The sequence below is a fragment of the Camelus dromedarius genome, chromosome 2 (assembly GCF_036321535.1).
Source record: "Camelus dromedarius isolate mCamDro1 chromosome 2, mCamDro1.pat, whole genome shotgun sequence".
Classification (NCBI taxonomy): domain Eukaryota; kingdom Metazoa; phylum Chordata; class Mammalia; order Artiodactyla; family Camelidae; genus Camelus; species Camelus dromedarius.
In genome coordinates, this window is record NC_087437.1 from 13,889,025 (window position 1) to 13,906,977 (window position 17,953).

Below are 17,953 nucleotides of genomic sequence, written 5' to 3' on the forward strand. Positions count from 1 at the left end.
CATAAATGATCTTAAATGGATTGCAAGTTTTGCTGCCAGTAATAGATTAGAGAATGTGAGAACATTTAAGAGTTATTCGAAAGCATGAAGCAAGGGATCTCACTGAAAAAGATGAATCTAGCCAAAATGCCTGTGTTGCTTTGAATTTGACTTTTTAACCCTTAGTACAGTTCTTTTTAAAGAACAAGTTGAGAAGTTGCAGAAAAGCTCTGGTGGTGGTGTAATATTAGGATGTAGAATGAATAGTGAAGCCAATGTGCAAAAATTAAGAGACACTTCCAATGTGACTTAGTTACAAAGGGTGTGCAAACTTGGGTGGTTCTCATCAAAAAGAAGTATGGTTTTGAGAATTTGGCTACTACTGTGGGAATGAAGGAGATGATATTTAATCAATAATTAGCTTGAACAGATAAATTCCTGCTAATCTGGATAGCACCTCTACAACTGGCAGGGTGGCGAATGCTGGTGATTGATACAGCTGCTACCAGTATCTGATCCAATAATTTTTGTACTTTTTTAGCTAGATAGTTCATTTATAAAATGTGCCTGTAAATGACTGTTAGGCTATGTTACCTGCTTGATGCAAGAAATTCTGCACATTTTTCATTACTCTTAATGGGAATTATGATTACTGAAGAACTTTTGCCTATAAGCAACAATTTTAGAACCATTTTTAGAGGTACTGAATGAGGATTAAAATATTTTTATGGAGGGAAGTTCTTTTTTCCAAAAGTTTTAGAAACCATAACTTGTAGGCATCAAACATGAATTTAAAAATATTAGCTTGGTTTCATGTAAAGAAACATTTCTAATAATTGAAATTCCAAATGTCTAAATGGCAGATATTTAAAATGTAGTAAATAAGATTGACTTGCAAAATAATAGTATTTTTGGTAGGAATAAAGTTGAAATATAAGCTTATAGTTGACTTAAGATAATTTTTTAAAAATGTGGTTATCTTGGCTTATTTTCTATGTTTTTTCTTTTTAAAAACATTTTAGGAAAGCTGAATTGCAAAGAATTAAAATAATAGTAGCACCCTCATGTAGTCCACCCAGTTTAAGATATATGTTGGTATAGTTATTTTTGAGTGTGTGGGCAAAAACTATGAATACTGATTAAATCACTAAAATACTATATTTTTCCCTCAAATGCTGTACTTTTGAAGGTAGAAATTCTAGGTGAAACTACATTGGTGATGTACACTGAATAGTATAAGGGTTGAAGTAAAAGACTTAGAATCAAATTATTTATTTATTTATTTTTAAATTTAAAAAATTTTTTTTTGTTTTTATTTGGGGGGTAATTAGGTTTGTTTATTTATTATTTGTTTTGTTTTTAGAAGAGATACTGGAGATTGAACCCAGGACCTCCTGCATACTAAGCATGCACTCTTCCACTTAAACTATACCCTTCCCCCGGATCAAGTAATAAAATAATAACTTTCTCCCCAAAATGCCTTAAGAAGTACAGGGGCCTGTAAGTGAAGCTGAAAACGAAAGCTGTAATAGAAATGCTCAAAAGAACTATTGCACATCTGGGGTAGTATATTCAGAGAACAGTAGTAATAATTATGATTGCAGTTAATATTTTTGAGTGTTTATCTGAGCCAGACATTACACTAACCTCTTTATTCGAGTTATCTCACTTAGTCCCCACCACAGCTCTTTGAGACAGGTACTGTCATCCCTAATTTTATAGATGAACTGTGATTCTGAGAAGCTAAGAAACTTCCGTTCAGAGTCATGCAGCCAGCAAATGGCAGTTGTCACTAGTCTGTCTTTGCCCGTGAGTAATGTTTCTTAAATTCACCTTTTTTACCTTTTGATAGCTGGAGTATTAAAAGCACTTCAGTGTGTGTATTACTGACACTAGCTTCTTGTGCTTTTCATTAGTTCATGATTAGTGTGCGGGATAGCAGATCTGGTATCGGTGCTACAGAGGGGTGTTCCAGGTGGATCTTCCCAGATTCAGTCATCACTCCACCACTGCACCTGGAGAAGCCCTAGACTTGCCGTTACTCATTTTCCAATGGTTCTCTTGAAGCTGTTCCAATTCTCACTTCGAATGATACATAGTCATGTACAGAAAATTCTTGTCCTATTTTTTCTGCATTTTTCTGATATTTGTGTATTACCATTATCTGCTAGTAAGTTATCTGTACGTCTAGAAGTATCCTCAGGGTTTGAAAGAGTTAATGCAGTTTCCAGAGCAATTTCCTTCAGTAGATGAAATGACCTTATCACAGAGTGGTTGAGGTTTTACTGAATATGTAAAATAGATTTACTTGAAATTTTGGAGAGGTTTTTATATTACACCCTTGGGAAGTAAGTCCCAGCCTCAGATCTTACTAAGTTAAAAATAGTATTTTTCTAGAGTTCTAAACTGTTCTTAGAAACAGTGAACAGTACATACATGTAAGTTTTAGAACAGTTTTCTCTCTCAATGAGTTGCTTTTCTTAGGATAAACTTTATTTACCCTAAAAAACAAATTTAAAAAATAGTGTTTTTCTGTTGTTGAACTCTCCTTAAAGACTGTCCTGAAATCATATATTAGTAGCAAATTTCTGTTGTCATGTGTTTGTTTTGAACACTTTGTTTGAAAAAAGATTTTTAAGCTTATTTAAAAAGTTTATTTTTTACATGGTAGAGTATTTCAGCCTTGAAGGCTTCCTTTTTTAATTTTGTTCTATGTTGAACATAGCAATTTGTTTCACTACTTGAAATTCTGTGTTTCAAAGTTGTTTTCCAATGTATGCTTAATCGTACTTCCAGATAAAGATAATAATTGGAACTAGTTCTTAATTAATCTAGGAATGTGCTGCCAGTGATGTCTGTAATTACATGGTCAGAATGAATTTTATTTTTATTTTCCAAATTTGAGGGGGAGGTATTACAGGTTAGCTGAAGTACATAGTGTGAGTTAAGCAGGCTAAGTTCAAAAGCCTGGCCCAGTCACTTACCAATTGTTATGACCTTGGAGAAGTGATTAAATTTCTCTAATACTTAAATTTCTTGTCAATAAAATGGGGATCATCATACCTGTATCATGGTGGTGTTATGGGGACAAAGTGAGATAGAGATATGCTTGCTGAATGCCAAGTGTCATCATTAACACGTGATTACTCAGTAAAAGCTGGTTGTTGCATAATTTCAGGACATGCCATAATTTTTTAATTAGGGTCACCTTTCTTCCCCAATTTTAGGATAATTTTTTCTGAAGGTTCAAAATGGAAAAGCATTATCCTAATTTCCATTTTGAGGTTGTGCGGCACTAATAGCATTGAATTATCCCATCTTTTCTGAGGGGTTGACTTGGCTACTTAGATGAGTGTTCCTCCCCACCGTCTCTCTCCAGCACACCCTTGCCTAAATATAGCATGGCTGAAGGTGAACTTTTCAGATAGAGGAGTGATTTTTTTTTCCCCCCACAAAGAGCACTTCCATTTTACTAGCCTTTTTTGGGTTGTTGTTATTTAGGGTTGGATGTAAAATACAAACATCACTTACTGCTTCCTAAAGTATGAGAGATAATTATCAGGTGTGCTGATTTTGGCCATAGGAACTTCTACTGATACCCAGAGAATCCTTTAATCCTACATTGTATTTTTCTGTTAGCATTATAATCTGCATCAGGAATATTAGTATTTTTTCTGACAGGACATAGTCTACTTTTTAAATTCTTAAAATTGTATTTTATTGTGGTAAAAACATTTAAGATGAGATCTACCCTCTTAATAGATTTTTAAGTGAACAATACATTGTTAATTATAGACACAGTGCTGTACGGCAGATCTCTAGAACTCTAGAAGATGAGTAACATCTCGCATAACTGAAACTTTATACCCGTTAATTAGCAACCCTCATTTTTCCCCTCACCTCAGCCCCTAGCAACCACCATTTACTCTCTGCTTCTTTGAATTGACTATTTAGGATAATTCATGTAAGTGGAATCATGCATGGCTTGTCCTTTTATGATTGACTTATTTCACTTAGCATGATGTCCTTAAGGTTCATCCATATTGTCAAATTTTGCAAAGACTTTGATCATTTTTAAGGCTGAATAATATTCCATTGTATGTGTATACTGCATTTTCTTTATCCATTCATTTGTTGATGGACATTTAGGTTGTTTCTACATCTTGGCTATTATGAATACTGCTGCAATGAATATGAGAGTACTATCTCTTTGAGCTCTTAATTTCCATTATTTTGGATAAATACTCAGAAGTTTGATTGCTGGATTGCTGGTAGTTCTGTTCTTTAATTTTTTGAGGAACTTCCATACTGTTTTTCATAGTGTATGCACCATTTGACGTTCCCATCAGCAGTGTACAAGGGTTCCAGTTTCTCTACATGCTCACCAAACTTGTTGTCTTTTGTTTCTTTGATAATAGCCATCCTAACAGGTGTGAAGTGATACCTTTTGGTTTTGAGTTGCATTTCCCTGGTAGTGACATCTTTTCATATACCTGTTGGCCATTTGTATGTCATCTAGTAGTTTGATTTTATGTTAATGTGTTATATCTTCTCTCCCTTTCTTCTTTTATCTGTCCTAGCCTAGGAGCTCTCTGGAGTCTAGTGCTTTTATCATCCCCCAAAAGTTGTAGACAAGCTTTCTTACATGAACTTGTTTTAATTTCCCTCCTAAAAGATCTGTTTGAGCTACATATTTATTCCTCCATAGCAGTGATACTATGAGGTCATTCTTTAGGTTTTTGGTTTTTTTTTTAATTCTTAAACTTGCTTTGTTATTGTGAGATTATTCCCCCCTACCCCTTGCATGGATTTAGTAGGGATATTCTTTACTCCTGGGTCTGCTCTTTGTGGTTGTCATTTTAAAATCTTTTATTATTTTTTTCTCACTTTCATTTTACTTTTAAAGTCCCATAATATCAGCCTGTCTTCACTCAAACCCATTTTCTTTCTGGTCAGTTTTCCCAAGATAGGCCTTTGGTATAGAGTCAGGCATTCCGATATGTTAAATTATGAACTTGGAATCCAGACTCCACTCTAACTTCATATGGTTGATATGAAACTCCATTTCAGCCATTCACCATTTTTGTCCTTTTCCCCCTATTGTTCCAATCGTTAGTTATAATATGTAAGGGGAAAGTATCATCTGTAGGCTTAAAATGTTTCACTTTTTTGACACATTCTCAGAGAGCTGACCTAAGTTTCTTTTCAGCAATATCATTTACTACAAATGACTCAGAAGGCAGGGATAACGTTTGTTGGTTTAATAAGTCTTGGTCGGTTGCCTGTGTCATCCCAGATACACAATCCAGAAAAATACAAATAACACTCCAACTGACAGGACTATATTTAGCTGTCTCCATACATACTGGTGGGAAGATGTCAGTTGACTCTTAAGAGAAATTTCCTCTCTGGTAGCAATAAAACCTTCTCTAAACTTGTTGTTACTTTTGATTCTCTTATTATTCCTCAGGGCATGAATTGGTGTTTTTCCAGATTTGACAAAACCTTGTTTGGAAGTACCTGTTAGAACATCAAGTTGGAAGTGACCATCAGAATTTCCCGTGAAATTACTGGATTTCATTTATTTACTCAAATACTTACTGAACACCTGTTCTGTGTCAGGGGCAGTCGGTGATTTTGTGATTTTGGGGATACAAGTATATTAATGAACTTAACAGATAAAAATACCTCTCTGGATATTCTAGTAGGATTAGATGAATAATAAATATAATAAGTTACAGATTAGACTATGAAGGATGCCATGGAGGAAGATGAACAGGAGTTAGGGGGAATAGAGAGTGTAGGATGAGGAGGCTGGTAACAATTTAAAACAGGACAGTTATAGGAGGCCTTACTGTAAAGGTGACATTTGGACACAGATTTGAAGGAGGTGAAGGTGTGAGCCATATGGATATCTAAGGATAGTGTTCTGTGTAGGGTACAGAGGCCCTCGCTGAATACAAGTAGGAGGAATGAAGAAAGTAATCTCAAAATAGAAGTAACTTTAAAAATGTTTTTGCTGCTCAGGTATATACCCAAGAGAAATGAAAGCATGTTCACACAAAATGATTGTTGATAGCAGCATTATTAGTAATAGCCAAAAAATAGAAACAACACAAATGTCCATCAGCTAAGAATGGATAAATAAAACGTGTTTTATCTATACAATAGAAGGAAACTGATCCATACCACAACATGGGTGAACTTTGAAAATGTTACGCTAAGTGAAAGAAGCCAGTCACAAAGACGGCATGTCGTATGATTCCATTTATATGCGACTCCAAAATAGGCAAATCCATAGTGACAGAAAGTAGATTAGTGGATGCCAGGTGCAGGATTGAAGGGAATTAGGGAGTGGCTGCTAGTGGAGTTTTTTTGGGGGGGTGATAAAATTTTTCTAAAAATAGGGGTGGTGTAGAACTCTGTAAACGTAACTAAAAACCTTCAAACTGTATACTTTAAAAGAGTAAATTTTATGGTTTGTAAATTGTCTCAAAAAGCTGTTATAAAAATGTTTTTGAATGAAAATAGTTTTCTAATTATAGAAAGAATATTTGCTGGTTAAAAAAAAATTAGACCAGTAAAGATGTAAGGAAAGCTTAAGTGAACCATAATTCCAACCGTTTAGTTTGCATTATTGACATTTTGTTATGTATCTTACAATATTTCTTAGAGTGCTTTTCTAATTATTAAGCTTTAGGAAGCAATAGCCAAGCCACAAAAGAAGAAATAGATGACCATATTCATTTTTAACTTTTATTCACTATGAAGCAAATGAGGCAGTATTTTTAAAATTTGTTACCAGTCTTCCATTAATAGCCAGTTGATTTTTAGCTAAATTACAATTTTTTCATGAAATAAATGGATTCTGGATTTAAGCACTTCTGGGTTATAGTCAACAAACTTATCTTGAGTATTGCACATAACATGGTCTCTCTGCATGTAACTCATTTTGATGTTTGAAACTTCTTTTAGTAGCATTGTTCTAGTATATTCATTCAATGGAATACCGTGTGACTTAGAAATCATTTTCTCAAAGAATATTTAATTCCATGGGAAAAGGTTACTATTCTGTTAAGACAGGTTAAGCAATATAAATGACGATCTTTTGTTGAAAATTACTTTTTCTAGCTACAGAAGGGGAAGCTAGAGTGATTATCTTTGGATGCTAGGATGAAAGATGAGTTACTTTATGAACATTTATTATTTTTTACTGTGGACTTGAATAACTTTTAAAATGAGAATTTTGTTTAAATTAAACCTTATTTACACGGGTTCCCTTTAAAGTGACAGTGACAGCAGGATGGCTGGCACTTAGCAGCTTGCCAAAAACCTTTTAGACACTTGGCAAACATTTTTAGGTGCCCGTCGTGTGCTAAGACATTGTTTGGCAATATGAGGTTTAAAAGATTTATTTACTTTAACATTTTAAATTAGATTCTCTGTACTCGGGATATTGATGGAGGGTAGTTCTTGTCCTCAAGAAATCCAGTGTAGTGGAAGAGAGCTGTGACAATCCGTTGTGTAAAAGGCTGTGACAGAGAGGTGAGCAGACCACCCCTGTTCTTTAAAACCTCATGGTCTTATAGAAGTGGTGTCTTAAAATCGGTACCATATGGCAGGCTGTGAAAGTACGGTATGGGCGATTCAGAAAAAACTCTAAGGGTGACGCTGTATGGACTTCATCCATATTTTTATCTTTCAGGTGTCAGCACAAAATGAACATAATTAGGGAAAATAAGGATTTGGCATGTTTCTACACAACAAAACATTCATGGAGGGGAAAGTAAGTATTTCTGTTGGTTTTACTTTTCTACGCCTCTGTAAATTATTTTAAACATTACTTTTTCAGTATCTTGAGTAGTACCACACAATTAAGTAATACCATTCAGCCCTTCTCTTCTGAAAAGCATATGTGCATATTTTAAATGCAAATGTAACATTTAGAATAAATTATTGTTCTTTTTTTCTTTTGATATTTCTGGTTTTCTGTGTGTCTTGGAAAGGAATTTGTTAAGAATGAAAAATAACAATTAAAAGGAAAATAAACCATTTATCCCCGCTCTTGGATGCTGTCAGTTAATGACGAGGTTATGCATTGGTCGCAGAGGTTAACTCCACAGCTTTATTGCCTAGAGATGAGCCTGTGTGTGATCAGTGCATTTTATATCCATTTGACTATGAGAGAAAATATACCAATAGTGCAGTTTGCAGTCCTTTTTTAGGCCTGTAATGAGATTTAAAAATTAGGTTTGATCTTTTCCTTGGGCGAGGGTGACAACATTTTTCAGTAGCTTGCCTGGTCAGACCATGGTATAAGTGTTTCTTTTTCTTTTTGTAAAAGGGGGTAGTAATTCCCACCCCTCAGATTGATACAAGGATTAAAAGAATTGATATGGAATGTGTGAGGTTTTAAAATTATGCCTTAAAAACATTGAGTGTTCGATGAATTGGCACCTCTTGACCATTACAAAAAGGTTTAGTCTGTGGTCCTTTTGAGTAGTAGTAAAAGGAGTGTGCCACACTTTGACAAATGGGTGACTACATTATTCCAATTAGGCCTCAGACAGATAAAACATGACATGTGCCCAAAACAAGTAACTTTCGTTCTCATTCTTAACTTTCCATTTCTTGGGTAATAGTGTCATAACTTCTTACAATGGTGCAACATTTGAATTCTGTAGTGTTTCTGTTTTGCATTAGCAAACTGATTACGGTTTTGAAAGATTTGAGTGTTTAATTTTGTTTCCTTTTAGTAGCCTTGTCGTATGAATTACTTAATTGTTATCCCTGTGGAATACTTGTCTTAAAATTTTTTTTGTCAGTTAATTTCACTGAGCAAAGTTAGAAAATAGGCATATCCTGTTGTAGTATATATGAATCTCTATTTCTTTGAATCAGCCTTTTAAAAATTGTATATTTAAATTTTTCTTATTTTTCCCCCAAGTGTTAAATTGCTCTGATCTTAATACATCTTCTGTTTTTAATGCAATTACAGCATACTGTTGTAATTCTAAAGAACAGACTTTAATTCTTTAGAAAATTCTAAACAAACTTATTGTAATACTTCATGCTTTGTGAGCTTGTCAGTAATTGTGATCACCTGGAAGAATACTGTAATGTTCTTAATAGTGACTGTGAATTAAGACAAGCCTCTTTTTTTTTTTTTAATTCCTTTCTTGTGATTATTTGGAACAGAATTATTTCTGTGCTCAGCATAATTCCTTACCTTCATCATTCCTATTTATAGACCTATACCTTGAAACTTTTTTGTTTTTAATAACAACCTTACTAAGATAAAATTTACGTAAAACTCACTCTTTTTAGCTGTACAATTCAGTGGTTTTAGTGTATTTGTGGAGCTGTGAACCATCGCCAGTAATCACTTTTAGAATACTTTTATCACCCCCCTAAAGTAAAAATATTCTCTCTAAAAATATTAGCAATTACTCCCCTCCACCTCCTCCCCTGCATCTGGCAGCCATTAATCTACTTTTTGTCTTGAGTATTTGCTTATTTAGGACATCTCACATAAACAGACTCATCCATTATGTGATCTTTTGTTGACTGTCTTCTTTCAGTTAGCGTGTTTTCAAGGTTGATCCACTTTCTACGTATGTCAGTACTTCCTTTCTGTTTATTGCCACATCTGCTGTATGGCTGTGCCACGTTTTGTTGGTTCATCAGTTGTTGGACGTTTGTATTGTTTGCACTTCTTTACTATTTATAAATAGTGCTGCTATAAATGTTCACATACAAGGTTATGGGTGAATCTATATTTCCAATTCTTTTGGGTATATACCTAGGAGTAGAATTGATGTTATACAGAGTTACATGATAATTCTGTGTTTAACTTCTTGAGGAACAGCCACTGTTTTCCAGAGTGGCTACAGAATTTTATAATTCTACCATCAGTGTATCAGGATTCCAGTTTATCCACATCCTTACCAAAACTTGTTATTGTCTGTCTTTTTATTTTAACCAGCCTTGTGGGTACAAAGTGGTATCTCGTTGCGGTTTTTATTTGCATTTCTCTAATGACTAAGATGTTGAGTATCTTTTCATGTGCTTGTTGGCCATTTGTATGTATTTCATGAAATGTCTATTTAGATCATTTTAATTGGGTTACTTATCCTCCTGTTGTTGAGTTGTAAGAGTTCTTCATGTATTCTGAATATAAGTTCCATATAGAGATATAATTTGCAAATATTTTCTCCTGTTCTGTGGGTTGTCTGTTCACTTTCTTGATGATATACTTTGAAGCACTAATTTTTTAATTTTGGTGGAATTCAGTTTATCTTTTTTTCTTTTGTCATTTTGGTGTCATAGCTAAGAAGCCATTACCTAGTCAAGATTTATTCCTGTGTTTTCTTCTAAGAGTTTTATAATTTTTATAATTTTGATTAATTTTTGTGTATAGTGGGAGGTAGGGATCCAGCTTTATTCTTTTGCATGTGGATATCAAGTTTTCCCCACACCATTTGTTGAAAAGTCTGTTCTTTCCCCATTGAATTGCTTTGACAACCTTCAATTGATCACAAATGTAAAGGTTGATTCCTGAACTCTCAATTGTATTTCATTGATCTGTGTGCCTGTCCTTATGCCAGGACCGCATTGTCTTAATTACTGTAGCTTTGAACTAAGTTTTGAAATGAGAAAGTTTTAGGTTACAACTTTTTTTTAATTTTCAAATTATGTTCGCTATTCTGGGTCTCTTGCATTTATTTCTGTCTGAATTTTAGAGTCAGTACTCAGTTTTACCAAAAAGGCAGCTGAGATTTTGATTGCGATTGTACTGAATCTGTAAATCAATTAGGGGAGTATTGCCGCCTTAACAATATTAAGTCTTCTGATCCATGAACATGGATCATCTTTCCATTTAGATCTTTTGAAACTTCTTTCAACAGTGTTTGTTGTTTCAGTGTACATGCCTTGAAGCTTTTAATTTCTTCTGGAAAGGTCCTCCATTTCCCAGATAGTGATGATTATTTCATTAGGTTATATATATTATTATGTGGCACTGAAACTTTTATTGTATTACCTATTTTATGTGGTCAATTCTAAGTTTAAAGTATTTCTCATTAGTCTTAATGAAAAAAAAAATGACCAACAAAAATTTTCCTGTTGTTTCAGAGTTGTTATTTGAACCCTCTCTCTAGAAACATGTGTGTATACAACCAATTTTGCATGTGATTTGGGGGCTTTAGGGCTTCAAGTGGTTAAACAAACCCCAGCATTTCAGAAAAACGTTACTAATAGTGGCAGTATTTCTCTTCATGTGCCTAAACTAAAGATAACCTCTCCAGATATTTAACTTAGGGATAGTCGTGTGACCCATTTCATTTTACCTTTGTGATAATTTCATGTTTCACTTTGCAGCCACTACTCATATTTTTTAGTAATTCAAATCTGTCCACCATCAATATAAACTCCTTGGCCAGCAAAGTAGCCTTTCTGCTATGCTTGTCATTTTCCCACTTGTAAAGTACACAGTTAAATTATATCTTTGTTCTGGAAGGAGCAGGAAGGGTGAATAGATTTCAGTGGTCAAAGGCACTGTTCTTTCATGAAACAGCAAAGTTTCCTTTTTGGCCTGGCAAGTCATTTCTGTTAGGAAGGAAGATGCATACATTTCAGTTAAAGCAGAAGTGCAGATGCACTATGGAAAACTTCACAGTAATGTTGAAAATACAGGTACTTATTTTTTCTGGATGGAAATTACAGGTAAAATCTACCTGTGGATCCCTTTAATATTTGCATATATTAGTTGTAGCAAATGCTCTGAATTTAAGGGTAACATTTTAGTATCTGCATAGGATTTTTTAAAATATTTTATTTATTTATTGTTGTATTTATTTTATTTTGGTAGCATGGGAGGTGATTAGGTTTATTTAGTTTTAGAGGAGTTACTGGGAATTGAATCCAGGACCTCCTGCATGCTAAGCACCTGCTCTACCACTTGAGCTATACCCTCCCCCTCGAATAGAATTTTAACTTCAGTATATTGGGATATATGGTGATCATTCTTTGAAATTCATTGGCAGATGCCCACTACATTTATAGACAGCCTGTGCAATGACTAAGATACAGGAAATTGAGAGAAGAGTTGAGGGAAAGGGAAGCTGGTGAATTTCTTATACCTTTTTTATGTTGTGAGGATAGAATCTTGCAAGAGAAGATTCTTCAGCTGCCAGGCATTTACACACCTCACCAGTCTTTGATAATTCTAGGAATTCTGACGATTTTTTTCTCCTGCTTTGTGGATTTTAGCTCTTGACCCTTCCAGCCTCTAAACCTCAGATACGTCCATCCTGAATTCTCTTTGTGTTGTCTTTGTACATCTCTTTGTGCTTATTATTAGGCAGTCTGGAATTTGAATATCTTTCACCCAGAAGGGCAAATGGGATCACATCTACTTATAGGAATTTTACATTTTACACGCAATGCTCTATTAAAAGCTAGTTCCAGGAACAAAGATAGTCTTTTTGACAGATGACAACTTGAAAACTTAGACATCCATATACAAAAAAATGAATCTAGGCACAGACTCTAAATCCTTCACAAAATTAACTCCAAGTGGATCACAGACCTAAATGTGAAATGGAAAAGTATAAAACTCCTAGAAAGTAACATGGGAGAAAATCTAGATGGCCTTGGATTTGGTGATGACTTTTTAGATACAATACCAACGGCATGATCCATGACAAAAGGAATCGATAAGCTGGAGTTCATTAAAGTTGAAAACTTCTGCTTGTGAAAGACACTTCCAAGAGATTGTAAAGACATGCTGGGAGAAAATATTTGCAAAAGACATATTTTATAAAAGAACTGTTATAGAAAGAACCCTTAAAACTCAGCACTAAGAAAACAGCTCGATTAAAAAATGAGCCAAAGACTTTAATGGAGATCTCACCAAAGAAGGTACACAGATGGCAGATAATTACATGACAAGATACTTGCCATCAGGGAATGCCATCTAGGAAATATAAATGTAAAGATACCTCTATACATCTATTGGAATAGCCAAATCCGGAACACTGGCAAGTCCAAATGCTGACAAGGATGTGAAGCAACAGGAACTATCATTCATTGCTAGTGGAAATGCAAAATGGTACAGCCACTTTGAAAGACAGTTTGGTGGTTTCTTACAACACCGAGCATCCACTTACCATATGATCCAGCAGTCACACTCCTTAGTATTTATCCAAAGGAGTTGAAAACATGTCCACCGAGAAACCTGTACACAGTGTTTATAGCAGGTTTATTCATAATTACCAAAACTTGAAAGCATCCAAGATGTCCTTCAGTAGGTGAATGAGTAAATAAACTAGTACATGCACGCAGACAATGAATATTATTGAGTGCTAAAAAGAATTGAACCATCAGGTCATGAAAAGATATGAAGGAAATTTAAATGCATATTACTGAGTGAAGGAAGCCAGTCTGAAAAGGCTATATGCTGTATGACAACTAATATGACATTGTGGAAAAGGCAGAACTTTGGAGACAGCAAAAAGATCAGTGGATTTCAAGATTTAATGGGGAGGGAGGGGTAAATAGGCAGAGCACAGTGGATTTTTTGGACAGTGAAACTACTCTGTGATACTGTATTGATGGATACATGTCCTTACATTTGTCCAAACCCATAGAAAGTAGGACACCAAGAATGAACTCTAATGTAAACTGTGGGCTTTGCTGGATAGTGAAGGTCAGTGTAGGTTCCGCAGTTGTAACAGATGTATCCCTCTGGTGGAGGATGTTGATAATGGGGGAGGTTGTGCATAGGTGAGGACAGGGAGTGTATGTGAGATGTCTGTACCTTCTGCTTAATATTACTGGGAACCTAAAAGTGCTCTTAAAAAAAAAAAAAGTCTTGAAAAGAAAGCCCCATCTGAACTGGAAAAAATATGGACCCTGCGTCATGGAATTTAAATCCTTAAAATACATTTCATGAGATGCCCTTTATTTCCTCTCAGAGAAGTGGGAGATTTTCTCAGCAGAATAATAGCAATAAAAATAACATTTATTAATTATAAACAGTAAGTGATAAGCACTTTACATGAATTATCTAATTCTCACATTATGAGGTAAGTATGCGTATATATCCACATTTCAAATGAGGAAACCGAAGCTTAGAGCAGTTAAGCAAGTTATCAGAGAATGCATAGACAGTGAATAGTTCAGACAGTATTTGAACCCAGGCAGTGTGAGTCCAGAACTAGCGGGTTTAAGGGCTTAACCACCAAACTGTAGTGCCTTCTTTAGCAATGCTTACCGTTAATCTCTTAACTCTTTGAGAAGCCTTATACTTCAGTTATCCCTGATTACATTATTTGGTGGACTAAAATTTAGTTTAGATTCTCAAGGTTTTAATAATAAAAGGAAAAACCCTTGATTCTGTGAGAATCCTAAAGGCTTCTAGAAATTGGTGGCCAAATCTTATTTTTAAAAGGTTGAAGGAACCAGGTGTTCAACCCAGGAGAGAATTCAGATTGAAAGTCTGATAGGCAGACAAATTAGGTATGCTTTGTGTGAAGCTGAAAGACAGAACTTGGACCAGAGGGAGAAGTTTGTGGGGAAGTGTATGTTTGACTTAGAACTAAGGCACAATGGCCAATATCTGCAGTACTGGGAAATGAGTAGAATTACTTTTAGGGAAGAGTAGTTTGTTCCTTTGTACCAGCAGTGAACAATTAAAAGTAGCCACCTTTACCCAGGGTACCGTAAGGGCTCAAGCAGTGTGTTACGAGAACTAGACAGGATAAATTGAAAGCTGTCTTCCAACTCTGATTTGGATTATTTGAGGCCTGTTGCATAGACTATTCACTTGAAAGGACTGAGGATCTTAATCTTAAAAGTAATGCACAAAGGTTTTTGATCACAATAAATTTGAGAACCATTATTTTATAATAAATGCAAGCTTTTTCTGTACTTTACAAAAAGAAAGTAACATTGAATTTTCTCTATTTTGAGAGAACTGAAGAATACGCATTTCTGTGCGAAAGAGTATGTATGACACTTTGATGGTGGACAGTGGCTTTGTATTGTCTCTTTCTATTGATACTATTGTACATGCCTAGTTGATACAAGCTAGTTAAGAGTATTCAAGTCTGAAATAAACTTTCAAACAATGACTGACAAGTATGTTAACTCTTAGTACTTTGAAGTTTATTTCAGATGTCTGAATTAAGTTAACTAAATAGCAAATAAAATGCCTTTCCAGAGGAAACTGTGTCCTTAAGGGATTCTTTATTCACTGCCATATCATGGAACACAGCACAGTCTTACGTGCTTCTTTAATATTAGGTCAATCCATAGCAATACTTAATATGCAGTTTCTGATCTGACATGTTAGTTTTTTCTTCCATGAAAAAAAAAGTTGCCAGATGAAAAAAATCATATTATAAAAAGTTGTTTCAAAGAAGAAAGCAATATCCATAAGGACGAGAAAGTTTAAGAATGGCGTAACATTTTTATTTTCAGGAATTAAAATAATACAGGAGTGTGTTTGTTTTCATGTAAGTTAATGCAAATTTAGTCTGTTCAAAAGTCTGAACATCACCTCTCCAAAACTGAAGTAGATCCTCAGCTTTTGCTTCAGTGGCCTTGCTGCACTCTCAGACGGTCTTTCTTATCTTCATCAGCACGACCATTATTAGCACAACGTCTTTTTCTTGTTCTTATCGCCCAATTCTTTATCACTGGTTGCTGTGAGTGCAAAATGCCCCGTAGATAAGGCAGTTAGTTGCCTCAAACACTTTCTAATTTATTTGAGTAACTTTAGTTTCCTGATTCTAAGTGACCTCAAGTTAATGGGTAATGTAAGTCATTTCTTAATAGGCTATCACATTAGAATAAATCTGTGAATGGTGAAAACTTAAGAAGTGGAAGAAACGCCTACTCCCTATAGGCATTTAACGATGTGTGTAAGTTTAGTTTCTGAAGAAAAGGAAACAAGTGCAGTAAATACAGTCAATAATGAATATTCATTTCTCAGCTGGGAGGAAGGGTGTTTGTTTCTACATTTCTTCATATCATATATATGGGGTCATCTGTCATAAATTTTTCATTTTGTCTACTTAAGTCTTTATTCCTTTTGTAGTTTGATTTTATGTAGCTTTATTTTTGCAATAAGCACTTGTTTTTTAGTATGATAATTTTTAAGAATTAGCCAACAAATTTATCTCATAGTCATAGAATTGCAAATTAAATTACTGTAATTTAAAAATGGCAATTTCTTTGTAGATAGTGAATAAAATGTGAGTATTTTCTTCATGAAGACATAAACTTAGTCTTTTCCTGGTGTTAGAGTGGTCATGAAGAAAAAAAACTGATGTGGTATTAATTGCTGTCTGATTGATAGTTTCTTTTAAAAGCGAGGGTAAGCTAGGTCAGATTTGAATGCATGTTGACTTGTTATTGGATAGATTCGTCTGTTTTTAGCTATTTGATAAACATTTACTGAGCACCTGCTGTATGCAGTGCTGAGTACTGTGCTAGGAGTTAGAGTTTCAAAGATAAGAAGACAAGTACCTCCTTGAATTTCTGAAATCTTTTTTCTTTTCAACTTAGGACACTAGCAACTCAGTAAAAGTAAAATTTAAGGGAAAAGAATCTAAAATCGCAAGTATGACTAACATACCACACATGTAAGCTCATTTAGATTTTAATCTCTAAATCTTATATCCAAGGGGATTTTTAGGTAATCTTTGAAGGTTTAGGGCTGCTTGGGAAGGTTTTTAAATGACCTACAAGTATTTGCCCTAACCTTAAAGGGAAGCACAGCAGCCATTGCAGAGGAGAGCAGCACGGGGAACGCTTCGAAAGAAGGGAAGGGAAAGAGGAAAGTGGAATGGAATTCTCCTAAGAATTTTCTTATAACTCTCTTCCTAGGGAGGCTTTAGAGCTCAGTATCTGCAAGATAGCTCCAAGTTTACCAGTCATGGCAGTATTTTGGGCCTTGTTGGCACCTCACTTCAGGGACCTTTTGCTGCAGAATCTAGGATATGCTTTCTCTAAGGTAGCTAGCCACTAACCATGTGTGACTCTTTAAATAAAATTTAAAATTCAGTTGCTCATTAGCCACATTTCAAGTGCTCAGTAGCTACCTTATTGGATAGTGTAGGTATAGAATGTTTCCATCATTTTGGAAAGTCCTCTTGCACAGCACTAATCAGGATGAAAAAGATACATGAGAAAAATGTTAAGAGAGGGCTTAGTTGTGTGGAGGAGGTAAGTGTAGAATTGAAAGGGGTATTTTCTTAACTGAGATCCTCTAATAAGATTTTTTGAATGTGCAACATCAGTTGACATTTGGGACATTGCAGGCATTTAATTCTTATGCTTTTGCTTCTAGAGTAAAATAAACAAATTCTGTAGTTTTATTTCAGGATTATAAAAATGGGCGTGTTTGACTCTCAAGGTGATTCTGAAGTTAGAATTTGTGAATTCACATTTCTCTCATAAATTTGATTTCATTGTGCAGTCTTCTAAGGCAGATATTGATTTAGGAAAATTTTATTTGTTTTCCTTTGTTCCCATTAATTGATTAAGCCTCTGAGGTTTTGAGACTTTCTAACTGTGTAAATCCTCATCCACTTAACCAGTCCCTCAACTCTCGCTCCAGTTTAGAAAGTAGCAGATGAATGTTTTTATGTTAGAAAGAAGGGCTCTCATTTTTTAGATAGTTTCCCACTCCACTTTAGACATATGAAATTAGAGGGGGAAATTGTAATATAGCAATACTTTTTTGTATGAATATATGGTAAAGTTTAATAAGATCTATCATTTTTCCCCAAAATAGAAATTTTGTCATTTTTATTATATAATAGACTGATTAGAAAAAAGTGAGTAACAGGGAAATTAAAATGTGAAAGAGCTCTCTTGATCTTGATGGGAATACTCCTACTGTGTTACCATTGAGTCAGATAATGGCTGTCGGTTTAAGGTAATTATTCTTACTGTGTTGGTGATT

At 34.7% G+C, this 17,953-nt stretch overlaps 1 protein-coding gene across 1 annotated transcript in view; it reads left to right on the forward strand.

The window, feature by feature from the left end:
• DNAJC13 (DnaJ heat shock protein family (Hsp40) member C13) overlaps positions 1-17,953 on the forward strand; it is a 109,670-nt gene that overhangs the window by 7,794 nt on the left and 83,923 nt on the right. The window contains exon 2 of the mRNA XM_010987812.3: positions 7,685-7,765. Coding sequence (XP_010986114.1) covers positions 7,698-7,765 — 68 coding nt within the window. The 5' untranslated portion in view covers positions 7,685-7,697. The remainder of the gene's footprint in view (positions 1-7,684; positions 7,766-17,953) is intronic.